The sequence below is a fragment of the Piliocolobus tephrosceles genome, chromosome 10, assembly GCF_002776525.5.
Source record: "Piliocolobus tephrosceles isolate RC106 chromosome 10, ASM277652v3, whole genome shotgun sequence".
Lineage (NCBI taxonomy): Eukaryota > Metazoa > Chordata > Mammalia > Primates > Cercopithecidae > Piliocolobus > Piliocolobus tephrosceles.
The window spans coordinates 19,331,836-19,347,343 of NC_045443.1; the positions used below are offsets into that span (position 1 = coordinate 19,331,836).

General features: G+C 38.0%; 1 protein-coding gene across 8 annotated transcripts in view; it reads left to right on the forward strand.

The window, feature by feature from the left end:
* PLEKHA5 (pleckstrin homology domain containing A5) overlaps window positions 1–15,508 on the forward strand; it is a 258,282-nt gene that overhangs the window by 117,331 nt on the left and 125,443 nt on the right. For all 8 annotated transcript variants that reach the window (XR_002734540.1, XM_023226165.2, XM_023226158.2 and 5 more), the window contains one exon: window positions 14,579–14,662. Coding sequence is in view for 5 of the 8 variants with exons in the window: in XM_023226165.2 (XP_023081933.1) it covers window positions 14,579–14,662 (84 nt within the window). In the remaining 3 variants the exon portion in view is untranslated. The remainder of the gene's footprint in view (window positions 1–14,578; window positions 14,663–15,508) is intronic.

Here is a 15,508-nt window from a genome sequence, read left to right on the forward strand (position 1 = left end):
TGTGTCACCAGTGCCTACCGCATATAGAATGAATAAAGGTATTTATTATGCTACGACATAGCTATTTTGAAAGAAAGCCAACCGTTTTTTTACAAAATCTTTTTGTATCATAGGAATATCATTTGACTTATGAGTCAGCTACTTTTTTATTCTTGAAGAAACGGTTTAGATCAAGCTCATGCAGCATATGAAAATGAATTGCACGATAAAGAATAAGTGATTAGCAATTTTTTTCCTATTTAAATTGAACTGTTCCTCTGTCAATTTGACTCTATTGGAAAGAATGTGTTTTATCTACAGTAAAATAATTGGATCTCTTTAAATTGTGTGGTAATTTATGTATAGGGTATCATTTGGTTAACTTTCTAAAGTGGAGTGTAACCACACACAAAAGAGTAGATTCTTAAACTTTTACTAATTTGCCTTTTGCTTCCTTCCCAATGGTGTAATAAACTTCTATTTAATGCATGTAACAATAAAATATTACAAATTAGCATTCATTAGGGAGATTTTTTTTTTTTTAAGACAGGGTCTTTCTCTGTTGCCTAGGCTGGAGTATAATGGCACCATCATAGCTCACTGCAGGGTTGAACTCCTAAGCTTAAGGGATCCTCCCACCTCAGCTTCCTAAGCAATTGGGACTACAAGGATGCACCGCCTCACCTGGCTAAGTTTTAATATTATTATTATTTTATTTTATTTTATTAGTAGTAGTATTATTGTAGAGACAGGGCCTTTCTTTATTGCCCAGGCTAGCCTCAAACTCCTGGCCTCAGGCAGTCCTCTCACTTCGGCTTCCCAAAGTGCTGGGATTACAGGCTATGTATATTTTTGAATGCCATATTATTGCTTTTAAATGACAAGAATATTTCTGATTATTGAAATGTTTCTGACTTGGGGTTCTGCCCAGTTTTAAAAGTCAGTAAGACTTTTGTGACAATATTTTTATGCAAGTGACTCTGCAACTTTTCGAGTAAGTATTCTTTTAACTCACTAAAATATACCTGTGAGCATTTTTATTCTGTTATGTGGCTTTATTATAAGTGCTTTTTCCATGTATCATTCAACAGTAAACTTTAACCTTGGATCATATTATCAGTGTTCCTTATTCATTAAATTATAATTGTATGCAAGCCATTATACTTCACATTAAAGATGATGCAGAGAGCCCACTATTATTTAAAGCAAGGAAGTGACATAATTTACTTGTTTTTAAGAAATCTGATTCGACTAACACATTCAAGTTCAGCTATTCTATGGTGAGGGCTCTATTAGATCCAGCTAATATGCCTTGGTATATAACCAGATACTTTATCCTTTTAAAGGGATAGGGGTTTTATTGTGCTGCTTATGGTTAGTTTGGTTTGGTTTTTTGGTTTTGATTCCTATTCTACAGAAAGAAGTCGAAGCTCAACTTGGAGGATAAACTCAATAGTGAAGAGTCTTGTTACAATAAGGTGGATTGGGATGCTGTTAAGAGAGTCTTATGTTGTACATGATAAATACATACTGTCTTAATTTTTCAGTTGAAAAATAAATTGTAAAAATAGCTGGGTGCGATGACTCATGCCTGTAATCCCAGCACTTTGGGAAGCCAAGGCAGGCGATCACTTGAGGCTAGGAGTTCAAGCCTAGACAACATGGTAAAACCCGTCTCTACTAAAAATACACAAATTCGCTGGGCATGGTGGTGGTGCCTGTAATCCCATCTACTTGGGAGGCTGAGGCAGGAGAATCACTTGAACCCGGGAGTTAGAGGTTGCAGTGAGCCCGAAATCACACCACTGTAATCCAGCCTGCCTGGGAAATAGAGTGAGACTGTCTAAAGAAAAAAAAAAAGGAAAGAAAAATAAATTGTAAAAATAAATATAATTTTTTTTAAAAAAGAGAGTCTTGGAACCATATGTGCCAGCACAGTGGCTGAGATGTTATTAGCAGTCAGTATCACTTAATTCTAGAATACTTGGCAGAAAATTACTTTGGCAAATTAGTGTGTACATTTTAAGAATCATATTTCTGTTTTAACCATATAGTACTAGTTAATCTACCCATTTTCTAAATGGTTAAGTTCAGAGTCACTCAAATGACTTACAGGTGAAAGAATTATCTAAATTATGTTAAGCACTTTTGCTTTTAATTTATCAAGTGATGTAAAATGTAACTGTGCCATGATACTTGGGATGGATGTGATAGGTACATTTTGTTTTTAACTAGCATCATTCTTACATTACTTTCAAAATTGCTTTAAACTCATTAAAAGGTGTTCATTTTGTAAATTCCGGTGGTTTTTTGTTTTGTTTTGTTTTGTTTTGTTTTGTGTGTGTGTGTGTGTTTTCTTTTTTGAGACAGAGTCTCAGTCTGTCATCCAGGCTGGAGTCAAGTGGCGCGATCTCGGCTCACTGCAGCCTCCGCATCCCAGGTTCAAGCAATATGCATGCCTCAGCCTCCCTAGTAGCTAGGACTACAGGTGTGCACCACTGTACCTGCCAAATTTTTGTATTTTTAGTAGACACAGGGTTTCACCATTTTGACCAGAGTGGTCTCGAACTTCTGACCTCAGGTGATCCGCCTGCCTCGGCCTTCCAAAGTGCTAGAATTACAGGCATGAGCCATCACACCCAGCCCATTTTGTAGATTCTTAATGTGTATGCTGGTTTTATTCAAGAGAGCTTTTAAGAAAGATAACTTAGAAATTATCGGTGAAAAACCAAATTCTAAAATAGGGGAGTTGATATGTGAGCCTTTTATGTTTTGAACATTTAATTTTTTTCCCCTAAATGTTCTTAATGTCTGTAATAATGGTTTTAGCTTTGTACTTACAGTGTTACATCATACTCATATTTTCTCACTGGGGTTTAAGTCATCTCCTCTAAGTCAAGCAAGATTTTTAGTTCCTGTTGGGTGCAACACATGCTTTACAATTGTTATTATTTGTATTTAAATTCTTTGATACCGGTAGTGGTAGAAATGTGAAGTAACATTTCTAAATCTGTTTTGGTGGTAATTTTGTCTGAACAGCTGAGAGTAGAAAATGATTGTGAAACTTCCAAGGATGAGAGGCATTGGGTTTAAAATTAAATCAGAATTGGGAAAGGTTTCATTGCTGTGCTTCAGATAGAAATGATCCTGGGGTGATGGTAGGCAGTGAGATGAGAGGAGGAGGGAAGAGGAGCAGTGAGGGAGGCAGCATGTGCATGGCACATCTGCTGTCAGTGGAAGAAGGAAAGGGCCTCTAAGGAAAGTATGGCTTTATTCTGTTCTAGTGTCGTTGAACAGAAGATGAAAGACAGAACTGAGAAGTCTCATTGGCTGTGGAAGAGTTGGAGAAAGGGGAAGCTGTTGAAAGGTTGGGATCTGAAAAGGAGAGCAGCTCAAGCCTTGGAGGCACTCCTATTTGGAGTATGACTTCTGGCAACTTTCTAAATGCTATGAGCCTCAGTTTATGTATTCATAAACTGCAAATAATAACACCTACCTCAAATGGGCTCTGTGAGGATTGTCAAGGCCATTGTGTGACAGCTGAATATGTGAGTAGCACTGAGTGAAATGCTTAAGTGGTAGCTGTTATGGTGGTGATCATACTATTTATTGCTGGAGGTGAGGATGAGTGAAATTTTCACACCTGATTAATCCCTTCTTTTCCCCCAACAAATTGGAAGTTACCCATTTTCTAAATGATGAGAGGAGAAAGAATAGAAAATAAAGGGTTAAGACCTTAAGGAGAATTTGTAGATGGTGGGTAAATGAAACATTGAGGTTTGAGCAGGATGTCTGGAAGCAGTTAGTTCTAAGTTAAAGGCAAATGGCATTTAGAACTAAATGTGGGGAAAGGAAATATGTACTTTTCATGTTTTACCCCACAAAAAAAAATTACAATCTTTGAGATTGCTAACTCAGTGGTTATTTCTTCACATAACCAAGATGCAAGAATTCAGTTTCAAGAAAGGCAGAGCACTTTTAATGTTTTTCTTTTGTTCTTAAAACATTGCCTTTAATTGTAGGCACAATTTTCTGTGCCAGCATATTTTCAGTTTAAAAATAATTTGCAGAAACAGTCTTTGTAGCAGCCAGATTTCAACAGGACATTTTTCTCCTTTTTATTACAATGAAAATAAATTAAAATAGTTAGCTATGTAAAACACTAAGAAATTTTGTATTTAATAATAATTTTTAAATTACTTGACTAGCATAGGCTGAATTGATTTAATAACTAAATGGCTGCTACAAACATGTTTTTTAAACCTAATTAAGATTTGATTGTTTGAGTTGCAAAATTACAAGACACTGTATGATTTCTATTGATGAAAGCTCTTCAATTTTAAGACAAGCTGGAGAGTATAATTGTTTTATAGAGTAATGAAACTAAGGCCAACTTGAGAATGTAGTAAATTATAGTTAAAAATTATAGTACTCTTCTTGGTTTCACTAGAAGGATACTGAAAACACAAGTTAAAAGCACACATCTGAGATTTTGCTGCATAGTTTTCTTCATAGAGGAATACAATAACTTCCATAGTTTCCACATCTCTTCTGCCCCACTCAAGTCTAACATTATTGTGGATATGTGGCAGCTTTTGTGGGTTGGGCCTTTATAAAAGTCCAAGTCATGATACTGGCTTTTGTTGCCAGGATCGGCAGAAGAATTGCCAAATGGCAGCTGCCAAACCAATATGCTGTTCTGTTTTTCTTAAACTAAATTAAATATTTTTCTCTTTCCCGTAAGGGAAATACATGATTCAGAGCAAATCATATAAATGGGTTGACATCTTAGTTTAGCAAGGAACAACTGAAATCTCTTCTGTGGGATTCTAAAATACATATTACTCATTTTGCACAGTAGATACATTTTCAACGATGTTACCATGGTTACACATATGAAACACTGCATAATACAGCTTGCTTTGCCTGACTGTAATGTATCACTCAGAAGAATAGTATTGGCTGTTATTGATTGGCAATATGTTAATAGCAATTTCAATATTCTTTTTAAAAAGCAGAGTGGATTTTAACTGCTTTGTCACTGAAGTTACCCATGAAATAGAGATTTAAAAAAAAAAAAAAAACCCCACCAAAAACACCTGCTCCCACAAGGAAGAACTGCATTATGACAGGTAGTCAGTGTGTAGCCAAAACATTAAAACATATTACTGAAGGTAGAAACAAAATCTCTAAAGGTCTGAAGTTCAGGTTAAATCACCCTTTTACCTTCCCAAAGCAAGAAATTAGTAAAACCATTTTCCTCTTTTACCATATAAAACACAGAAATCTACTTTTGAATATACTAGCGCATATATTTTCTTTGGACCATATGTAAGTTGATTTGTCTAAGAAAACAGGATATTTCTTAGCCAATAGCCTTTTCCTTCCTCTTTTTCCTTACTATTATAATATAACCTCATTTTATTCAGTTTCCTCTAGGTGGGCCACAGACAAAGTTGTGCATCTTGACTGGAGTTAGCTTGCTCACCATAGTAGTCCCACTTATTTTGCCATTGGTTGACTTGGACATGGAATCTCATATCTCTGACTAGTGAGATTCTTGAGAAAGATGGCCAGGGAGATTTTGGGAAACTTAGCGGGCAAATCATCCGAGGTCAGGAGTTCGAGACCAGCCTGGCCAACATGGTGAAACCCCATCTCTACTAAAAATACAAAAATTAGCCGGGCGTGTTGGCAGGTGCCTGTAATCCCAGCTACTCAGGAGGCCGAGGCAGGTAAATTGCTTGAACCCGGGACGGGGAGGTTGCAGTGAGCGGAGATCGTGCCATTGTACTCCCACCTGGGGAACAAGAGTGAGACTTTGTCAAAAAAGAAAAAACAAAAACCAAAAAAACCCAAAACCTTCTTTTTAACTCTAGACTTTGTGGTTCAGAGTATTGCTTTGTGATACAGCAGCCAGCTGGGGCTTGTGAGGTTGCCTAACTAAAAAGCATAGGGCAACCCAATAAAGATGGCAGTGCTGCAGTATTAAGCAATCCTGACTCATCATCTCTTTGAAATCGTAAGTATTATTTTAAAATCAGGAATAGTTCCTTTCCATACGTGATTTAAAAAATATATCTCATTTACTGCTTTGTTTTTTTTTTCTGAGAGGAAGTCTCACTCTGTTGCCCAGGCTGGAGTGCGTGGCACAATCTCGACTTACTACAAGCTCCACCTCCCGGGTTCACACCATTCTCCTGCCTCAGCCTCCCAAGTAGCTGGGACTACGGGCACCCGCCACCACGCCCAGCTAATTTTTTGTATTTTAATAGGGACGGGGTTTCACTGTGTTAGCCATGATGGTCTCGAACTCTTGACCTCGTGAGCCACCATGCCCGGCCTACTGCTTTGTTATATATATGTAACATTACTGGAATTTTTAAATGTTTAAATCTAGTACATTTAAGGCTGGGCACAGTGGCTCACACCTGTAATCTCAGCACTTTGGGAGGCTGAGGCAGGTGGATCACAAGGTCAGGAGTTCGAGACCAGCCTGACCATGATGGTGAAACCCTGTCTCTACTAAAAATACAAAAATTAGCCAGGCGTAGTGGTGGGGGCCTGTAATCCCAGCTACTCAGGAAGCTGAGGCAGGGAACTGCTTGAACCCGGGAGGCGGATGTTGCAGTTAGCCACTATCGCACCACTGCACTCCAGCTAGGCAACAAAGCGAGACAAAAAAAAAAAAAAAAATTAGTACATTTAGTACTGGATTCATTTCTATATAAATCAAATTCTGATTTTTAAATAACTTCTAATAAGGATATTTTACCTGTAGGTATCAGATAATAGATGTTTGCATTCAATGAAGTTCTGCATGGTTTTGGTCTTATTAGATGACAGGAATTTTATTTTATTTTATTTTATTTTATTTTATTTTATTTTATTTTATTTATTTATTTATTTTTGAGACGGAGTCTGGCTCTGTTGCCCAGGCTGGAGTGCGGTGGCCGGATCTCAGCTCACTGCAAGCTCCGCCTCCCAGGTTTACGCCATTCTCCTGCCTCCGCCTCCCAAGTAGCTGGGACTACAGGCGCCCGCCTCGTCGCCCTGCTAGTTTTTTGTATTCTTTAGTAGAGACGGGGTTTCACCGTATTAGCCAGGGTGGTCTCGATCTCCTGACCTTGTGATCCGCCCGGATGACAGGAATTTTAATACCAAATTTCTTTTGTCTGTTAGTACTTAATTGCATTGAATAGTTTCTTTCCTTGTATAATTTGAAGTAATTCTTCATTAAGAATGGAATAGTCCCCTCACTTTTATGGACTTTTATCATTTTAACTGGAAATTTGAAACATCATATTAACAAACAAGTTTTTTTTCTAATAGCATATTTTAATTGGGGTTTATATTGAAATGTACACTTTATGTGTTTATTTTCATGAGAGAATGGGTGCATGGTTATGATGTTTTTTAAGGAATGCCATTGGCATCCTCCTTTATATGTCTCCTGAGGAGGGAAAACCATAGCAATGTAGACTCTACGAAAAGTATCTTCCTTTAATTACTCTGGAAAGGGAGACAAACACCAGCTTCCCCCATTTTCAGAGTGCTGTCATACAGTTTTAGTTATTTATATAAAAGAAACCTGTCACTTAAAGTTGATTTAAACCTGGTAAATTGCTCTTCCTTCCATCACTAGTTCATAGGAGCTGTGTGCTTTAGCTTTCTCTTTTTATCTAAGCTTCCAGAAAGCTCAGAACTAAGATGTCTGCTTAAAAGTTCAGCATAGCCCAGGTGTTCCAGTAGTTACCTACATAATTCATTATTTGGTTTATAAAATACAGAAGATTGGAAAAGGAATTAGTTAGACTAATGAATTTCTATTTTATCTCCAGTAGACATGTCATTTTAGTGTTATGCAATTTGATGGAAATATATATACCATTTTATATGCACACCGATTTAGTCGTCTTAAAATCCTTCACAACCAAATTATTATTAAGTGAAATAATACTTTCATAGAAGCTTTAAAGTATCAGGCCTTTCATTTACTCTTCTGATTATAGTAAATGATTAAAACTTTGGTAATAAATAGGAAAAAGACATAACGCCAAAGCACAAGCAAACTATGTTGCTATTTATCAATTCCTTGGTATCTTTTTTTTTTTTTTTTTAAAGTGGCGGTGGGGGCATTCATTCATTTTATACTGACCTTTAGAGCATAATCATCAAGTTGAGCTTGTAAATATGACCTGTTTTCTTTAGCCCTGAACGCTCTAGATTAACGGAGTCCTTAAAAAAAAATTAAATTTAAATTTAAATTTAACTTAAAAAAAAGAGAGAGACAGAGAGACAAGGTCTTGCTCTGTTGCCCACGCTGGAGTGCAGTGGCAGTCATAGCTCAGTGCAGCCTCAAACTCCTGGTCTCAAACATTCCTCCTGCTTCAGCCTCCCAAGTAGCTATTTTAAAAATTAGGTGGTTGTGGTGGTGTGCATCTGTAGTCCCAGCTACTTGAGAGACTGAGGTAAGAGGATTGCATGAACTTGGGAAGTTGAGGCTGCAGAGAGCTGTGTTAACATCACTGCATTATGGCCTGGGGGATAGAGTGTTTAATCTTTAATACCATACTTTTTTGCCCAGACTTGAGTGCATTAGTGCTATCTCAGCTTAATGCAGCCTCTGCCTCTTGAGGTCAAGCGATTCTCATGCTGCAGCGACCAGAGTAGCTGGGATTACAGGCGTGTGCCACTATGCCTGGCTAATTTCTGTATTTTTAGTAGAGACAGGGTTTCGCCATGTTGGCCAGGCTGGTCTCGAACTCCCAGCCTCAAGTGATCTACCCTCCTTGGCCTTCCAAAGTGCTGGGATTACAGGCATAATACTATATTTTTGAATGTACCTTTTCTATGTTTAGATATATTTAGATACACAAATACTTAACATTATACGGCAGTGGCCTATAGTATTCAATACAGTAACATGTCATACCTGTTTTTATCCTAGGGGCAATAAGTTATACTATGTAGCCTAGATTTATATATAAGTATATTTTCTATTTTTATAGTAGGCAGTACCAACTAGGTTTGTGTATATACACTTTATGATGTTCACACAACTAAAATCACCTAATATGTTTTAGAATGTGTCACCATAGTTGGGGTTGAATATGATGAAACAAACAAAATGTATTACCATAGTTAAGTGACATGTGACTGTATTTGGGTGGGCACGAAGTTCAACTTTTAATTTAAATAATTGACCAAATACTAATATAATGATGACATATACTCAATGTCCTGCAGTTCATAATAATTGTAAATAACATTTATCGAGTGCTTATTGTTTTCTACATCTCCATTATAAAGTAGGTTCCATGAGGGCAAGGATTTTTTTATGTTTTTCTCACTGCTTTATGATACATTTTAATTTATAAATTAGGCACAGTGGGCCAGGCATGCTGACTCATGCCTGTAATCCCAGCAGTTTGGGAAACCACAGTAGGAAGATCGCTTGAGCCCATGAGTTTGAGGCCAGACTGGGCAACCTAGCAAGACCCCATCTCTGTTTTTTAAAAAATTAGGCACAGTAAAAGATTAACCATAATAACTAATAAAAGTGTAACAGCACGCCAGCATCACAAACCTTGTACTTTGGGTGTGTGTGTGGAGGGGTCATTATTAAGTAAAATAAGGGTTGTTTGAACACAAAAACTGCAGTACCTCAACAGTTAATCTGAGAACCAGGCCAACTACTGAGTAACTAATGGGGCAGGTAGCATCGACAGTTTAGAGACACTGGGCAAAGGGATGATTCACGTCATTGATGAGATAGAGCAGGATGGAGAGAGATTTCATCACACTACTCAGAACAGCTCACAATTTAAAACTTATGAATTGTTTATTTCTGGGATTTTCTATTTAATATTTTTGGACGGCAGTTGACTCAGGGTAACTGAAACCATAGAAAGCAAAACCACAGATAAGGGAGGACTACTGTATATAAATATATGTCTATATAGATGTTATATTTATGAAAATATTTGTGTGTATATATATGTATATGTTGACTAAATGAAGGAATAACCTGTGACATAGCTGCGTTTATTCAGTTGAGACACGGAGAGGTAAAGTAAGTTGCGAAAGATCACCTAGCTGTTAGGTGGAGGAGCTGAGATTCAAACTTATGTAGTCTGATTTCAGAAACTGTGCTCTCAACTACCAGTGTTTTCTGCTACCTCTGTTGTATTTAGAGAAATACAGGCACATGAATAGTAAATATTGCTTTTCTTACTCAGTAGAGTCAGTTATTTTAAGGGTTATGATAGCCTAATGCAGAGCTTCCCACCCTCAGCATTGTTGATGTTTCTGGAGGTTTATTTGGACATGGAGGGCTCTGCTCTGCATTATAAAATGTTTAGCAGCACCCTGGCCTCTACACAGTAGACACCAGTAACATTTCCCCAGTTGTGACATTCAAAATGTTACCAGGGATTGCCAAATGCTCCCCTGGAGGCAAAATCACCCAATTGAGAACCACTTATCTAGACCTACACATTAAAACATCATCAAGGGAAGTCTGGAAGTAAGAGTAAGTAAACACTGGCATTGTATTTAGGAAAGTCTGGACTTCCTACTAGGCCACAGTGACTACAGAGACAAGATGGGAATTAGTTTGTTCTGTGACCATAGGTATGTCTTATATCAAGACCTGAATTTGGCCAGGCGCAGAGGCTCATAACTGTAATCCCAGCACTTCGGGAGGCCAAGGCCGGTGGATCACCTGAGGACAGGAGTTTGAGACCAGCCTGACCAACATGGTGAAACCCTCTCTACTAAAACTACAAAATTTTCTTAGCCAGGCGTGGTGGTGCATGCCTGTAATCCCAAATACTTGGGAGACTGAGGCAAGAGAATCACTTGAACCTGGGAGGCAGAACTTGAGGTGAGCTGAGATCACGCCATTGCACTCAAGCCTGGGCAACAAGAGTGAAACTCGTTTCCAAAAAATAATAATAATAAACTAAAATAAAGATGTGAATTTTATCCTTTTTATAAGGATTCTTCTAGAAATACAAATTTTTTAAAATACTTTTTTTTATTTTCAGCTTTTATTTTTTTATTAAGCATAAAACATCTGGGAAGAATTTTTTTAAATGACACCTTGTTTCAGTGTCTGTTAAAATTCTAATGCATTTTTAATAGGATAGTGATACGGTAGTTTGTAATTTAGTAGTGCAATATATTTTGCAAAAATATAGCATGTGTGTCTCTAAAAATCACCTCATCGTGCAAAATCTGGAAACAAAAAAACGCAGGGCTTGGGGGGAAAATGGATTTAGGAGCACACCACTCAAAAACTTCATTAGCGACACATATAGGAACCGAATAAAAATGGTAGTGTAATAAATATGATATTTGGCCTTGAAAAAGACCCACAGTTTGCTTGTGAAAGTAACTGGGTGTTGAAAGGGTTTCAGCACGTGAATTATCGGGAAGTTTTGGGGGGAAGGTTATCTGAAATTGAGTTGAAAGCTGTAGGCCCGGCGCGGTGGCTCACACCTGTAATCCCAGCACTTTGGGAAGCCAAGGCTGATGGATCACTTGAGGCCAGGAGTTCAGGACTAGCCTGGCCAACATGGCAAAACCCCATCTCTACTAAAACTGGAAAAAATTAGCCAGGCACAGTGGCACATGCTTGTAATCCCAGCTAACTTGGGAGGCTGAGGCAGAAGGATCGTTTGAACCCAGGAGGCGTAGGTTGCAGTGATCTGAGATTGCGCCACTTCACTGCAGCCTGGGCAACAGAGCAAAACTTTGTCTCAAACAAAAAAAGAAAAGAAAAAAAAGTTGTATCACCAGATGTGGATAAGTGTGTTTCATAAAACAGGCAATGAACTGAAGTAGCTGCTACATGTTTGAGGTGTGTGCAGATATACATTTTGTGTATTCCTGTGTGGCTGGGTTTTGTCAGGTGCAGTTTTTTGCATCTATCTAGAGTCTCTTACAGATAAAATCATGCATAAGCAAGTGCCAAGTCGTGTTATGCTCAAATTGTTCCTTTAACATACAAATCATGTTGAAACAGTTCCAGCAAGCATTGTAGCAGAACTGTTGATTCTCTTGATCTGGATTTTGAGGCCCATCAAAACAACAACAACAACAACTTGTGAAATGCGGAAAAGAATGGCAGATCTAAGATGAAAACATACAATTTGTAATAATACAGGGGACAAGCTTTGGTAGAATTGAGAAAAGGCTAGAATCATTGTCTTCCCTTCCCTGCCCTTCCTGTGGTCCTGAGCAGTCACTCCTCCGTTGTGCCAAGGACAATGGTCAGGACCTAACAGTGAGCCAGCTACCTCCCAGGGTGTCAAGTGCTGTATCTATTAAAATTTTTCTTTTTTTTTTTTGAGGCGGAGTCTTGCTCTGTCGCCCGGACTGGAGTGCAGTGGCCGGATCTCAGCTCACTGCAAGCTCCGCCTCCCGGGTTTACGCCATTCTCCTGCCTCAGCCTCCTGAGTAGCTGAGACTACAGGCGCCCGCCACCTCGCCCAGCTAGGTTTTGTATTTTTAGTAGAGACGGGGTTTCACCGTGTTAGCCAGGATGGTCTCGATCTCCTGATCTGGTGATCCACCCGTCTCGGCCTCCCAAAGTGCTGGGATTACAGGCTTGAGCCACCGTGCCCAGCCTAAAATTGTTCTAAATATTAACAGATGGCTCTATGTGTTTCTTAGACCACTTGAATTAAGGAATAATAGAAACACTATGTTTCATTAATGATTCTACTTTTATAATAGTCAATATGGAATTTTTTAAAAACTTTATCTATATCTTTATATTAATACAGTTTCAATTTTATTTAATGGATTAAGTTTCAGGGTATTGAGTTACTCAAAAAAATATGAAAATTAGGATTTGGAAAAAGAACGTAAGCATATGAAATTTACCTGGAAGTTTGCAGGTTGTGGTTATAGACTTCTCACCATACAGAGCATATGTACTAATATTTTAAGATTAACAAAAAAAAACTAATATTCAATACAGACCTTACAAGGTAAATTTTCTAATGTCAGGCATGTCAATGATAGGTCTCTGTTACAGATTACTTTATGGTATATGACCTAATGAAAATTATTATAGACTATTTAATGTATCAATGTATATTGCATATTATTTTGAGCATCTAATATTTTTGGCTTAAATACATAGGGGTTTTTTTCCTTATTTCATTCAAGAACAGTTGAAGACCTTATCACTCAACCTAGAAAGAATACTGTTTCTTAGGCAAACATCTTATTCTCCAAAAATAGTCATAACTTAATTCAAAGCAATTTTTTTCAGTAAACATAACAGATGTTTCTTTGTTTTTGTTGTTGTTTCCACATTTCATTTACTTAAGATTTTTGCTTCTCCTTCAGATTTCATTTTTTTCCTACAACATACCCTCCTCAAGTGTCGAAAAATTAATCTCATTACATTATCTATATAAAGGTTGTTTTGTAAAACAGAAACACTGTAAAGTATTCCTGTTTCAGAACCTTCTATTTTTTTAAGGTACTGGTGCCCATATAGTAGTACTGTTAGGTTTTCTTTCCATTTATGAATTTGGCATTAGTACTCTTTAATGCACCCATGTTGGACCATAAAACAGTGGAGGTAGGTAGACACTCATACTTATTTTTCACGACCCACCTATGAAGTATAAAATACAGTAATCTTTGTATTTTACAATGCAATGTAAAGAGCCAAACAGCCAAATCAACTTACTTTTTTGAGGGGTGGGGGGTAGGGGGGAGACAGAATCTTTCTCTGTTGCCCAGACTGGAGTGCAATGGCACAATCTCAGCTCGCTGCAACCTCCATCACCCAGGTTCAAGCAATTCTCCTGCCTCAGCCTCCTGAGTAGTTGGGACTACAGGCACACGCCACCACAGCCAGCTAATTTTTGTGTTTTTAGTAGAGATGGGGTTTCATCGTGTTGGTCAGGCTGGTCTTGAATGCCTGACCTCAAGTGATCCACCTTCCTTGGCACTCCAAAGTGTTGGAATTACAGGCATGAGCCACAGCACCTGGCCTACAACTTACTTTTGTTTATAAAATAATGAAAAAGGATTGAGACCAGACTGAGAAGGGATGCATTTAACTGTTTTGTAAAAATATAAGTAACATTTTCACACATAGGCACTCCCAATAGATAGTAGGAAGGATATATTTAGGAATCTCAAAAGGCTGGTGGCCAGGCCCCGTGTCTCACGCCTGTGATCCCAGCACTTTGTGAGGCCAAGGCCGGTGACTCACCTCAGGTCAGGAGTTCAAGACCAACCTGACCAACATGGTGAAACCCTGTCTCTACTAAAAATACAAAAAATTACCTGGGCATCATGGTGGGCGCCTGTAATCCGAGCTACTCGGGAGGCTGAGGCAGGAGAATCGCTTGAACCCAGAAGGCAGAGGTTGTAGTGAGCTGAGATCGTGCCGTTGCACTCCAGCCTGGGCGACAAGCATAAAACTCCATCTCAAAAACAAACATACAAAAAAAAAAGGCTGGGAGTTTGAATTTCATTTCCTTTGTAGACTAACTTTAATGTTACAATAAATAAATGGGCATTTTAAATACCTACACGTTCTGTTTTTCTTTTATTCTTTTTTCAGCCACAATGAAAGGAAAGTGACCTGCAAACATCCAGTCACAGGACAGCCATCACAGGACAATTGTATTTTTGTAGTGAATGAACAGTAAGTAAAGAGTTTCATGGAATGCCTGTATTCAAAATTGGGTTAGCATTGAAATTGCTGTTATTTATATTTCAATTTAGCAGCTTTCTTATCTGGACATTTGTCATCAAGTATAATAACAGAATGCCAGCTGTTCATGATGTGTCACATAGAAACCTGACTTAAACATTTTTTCATGAGGAATGTAATCTCCAAAGCTGTTTTTATAGTACTTCAAACACAGTAAGCTCAAGAGCCCGGGATGCAAGCATAGAGAAACTATGTAAACTTTGTTAGATTATTAAAGTAATTTGAGCTCAGTTTTCTCATCCTTAAATCAGATAGTGATAATTACTATTTCACAAGAGTTTTATAAGCGTCAAATGAAATATGTGTAAGAATGTATTATACTATAGAGCTATTCACAGAGTTAGTCACTGAAATTGTTATTGCTTTTTAAATTAGAATAATCTTATAATTCATTTTTAATTTTTCAGTTGGATGACCAAGTAGAATATCTGCAATAATGCCTATTAAAAATAAACATGATAGGCCGGGTGCGGTGGCTCACGCCTGTAATCCTAGCACTTTGGGAAGCCAAGGTGGGCAAATCACTTGAGTTCAGGCATTCGAGACCAGCCTGGCCAACATGGTGAAACCCTGACTGTACTTAAAAAATAGAAAAATTAACCGGACATGGTGGTGCGTGCCTGTAGTCCTAGCTACTGAGGAGTCTGAGGCAGGAAAATCACTTGAACCTGGGAGACAGATTCTCCAGTGAACCAAGACCGTGCCACTGCACTCCAGCCTGAGCAACAGAGTGAGACTCCTGTCTTAAAACATAATAATAAATAAACACGATAATAA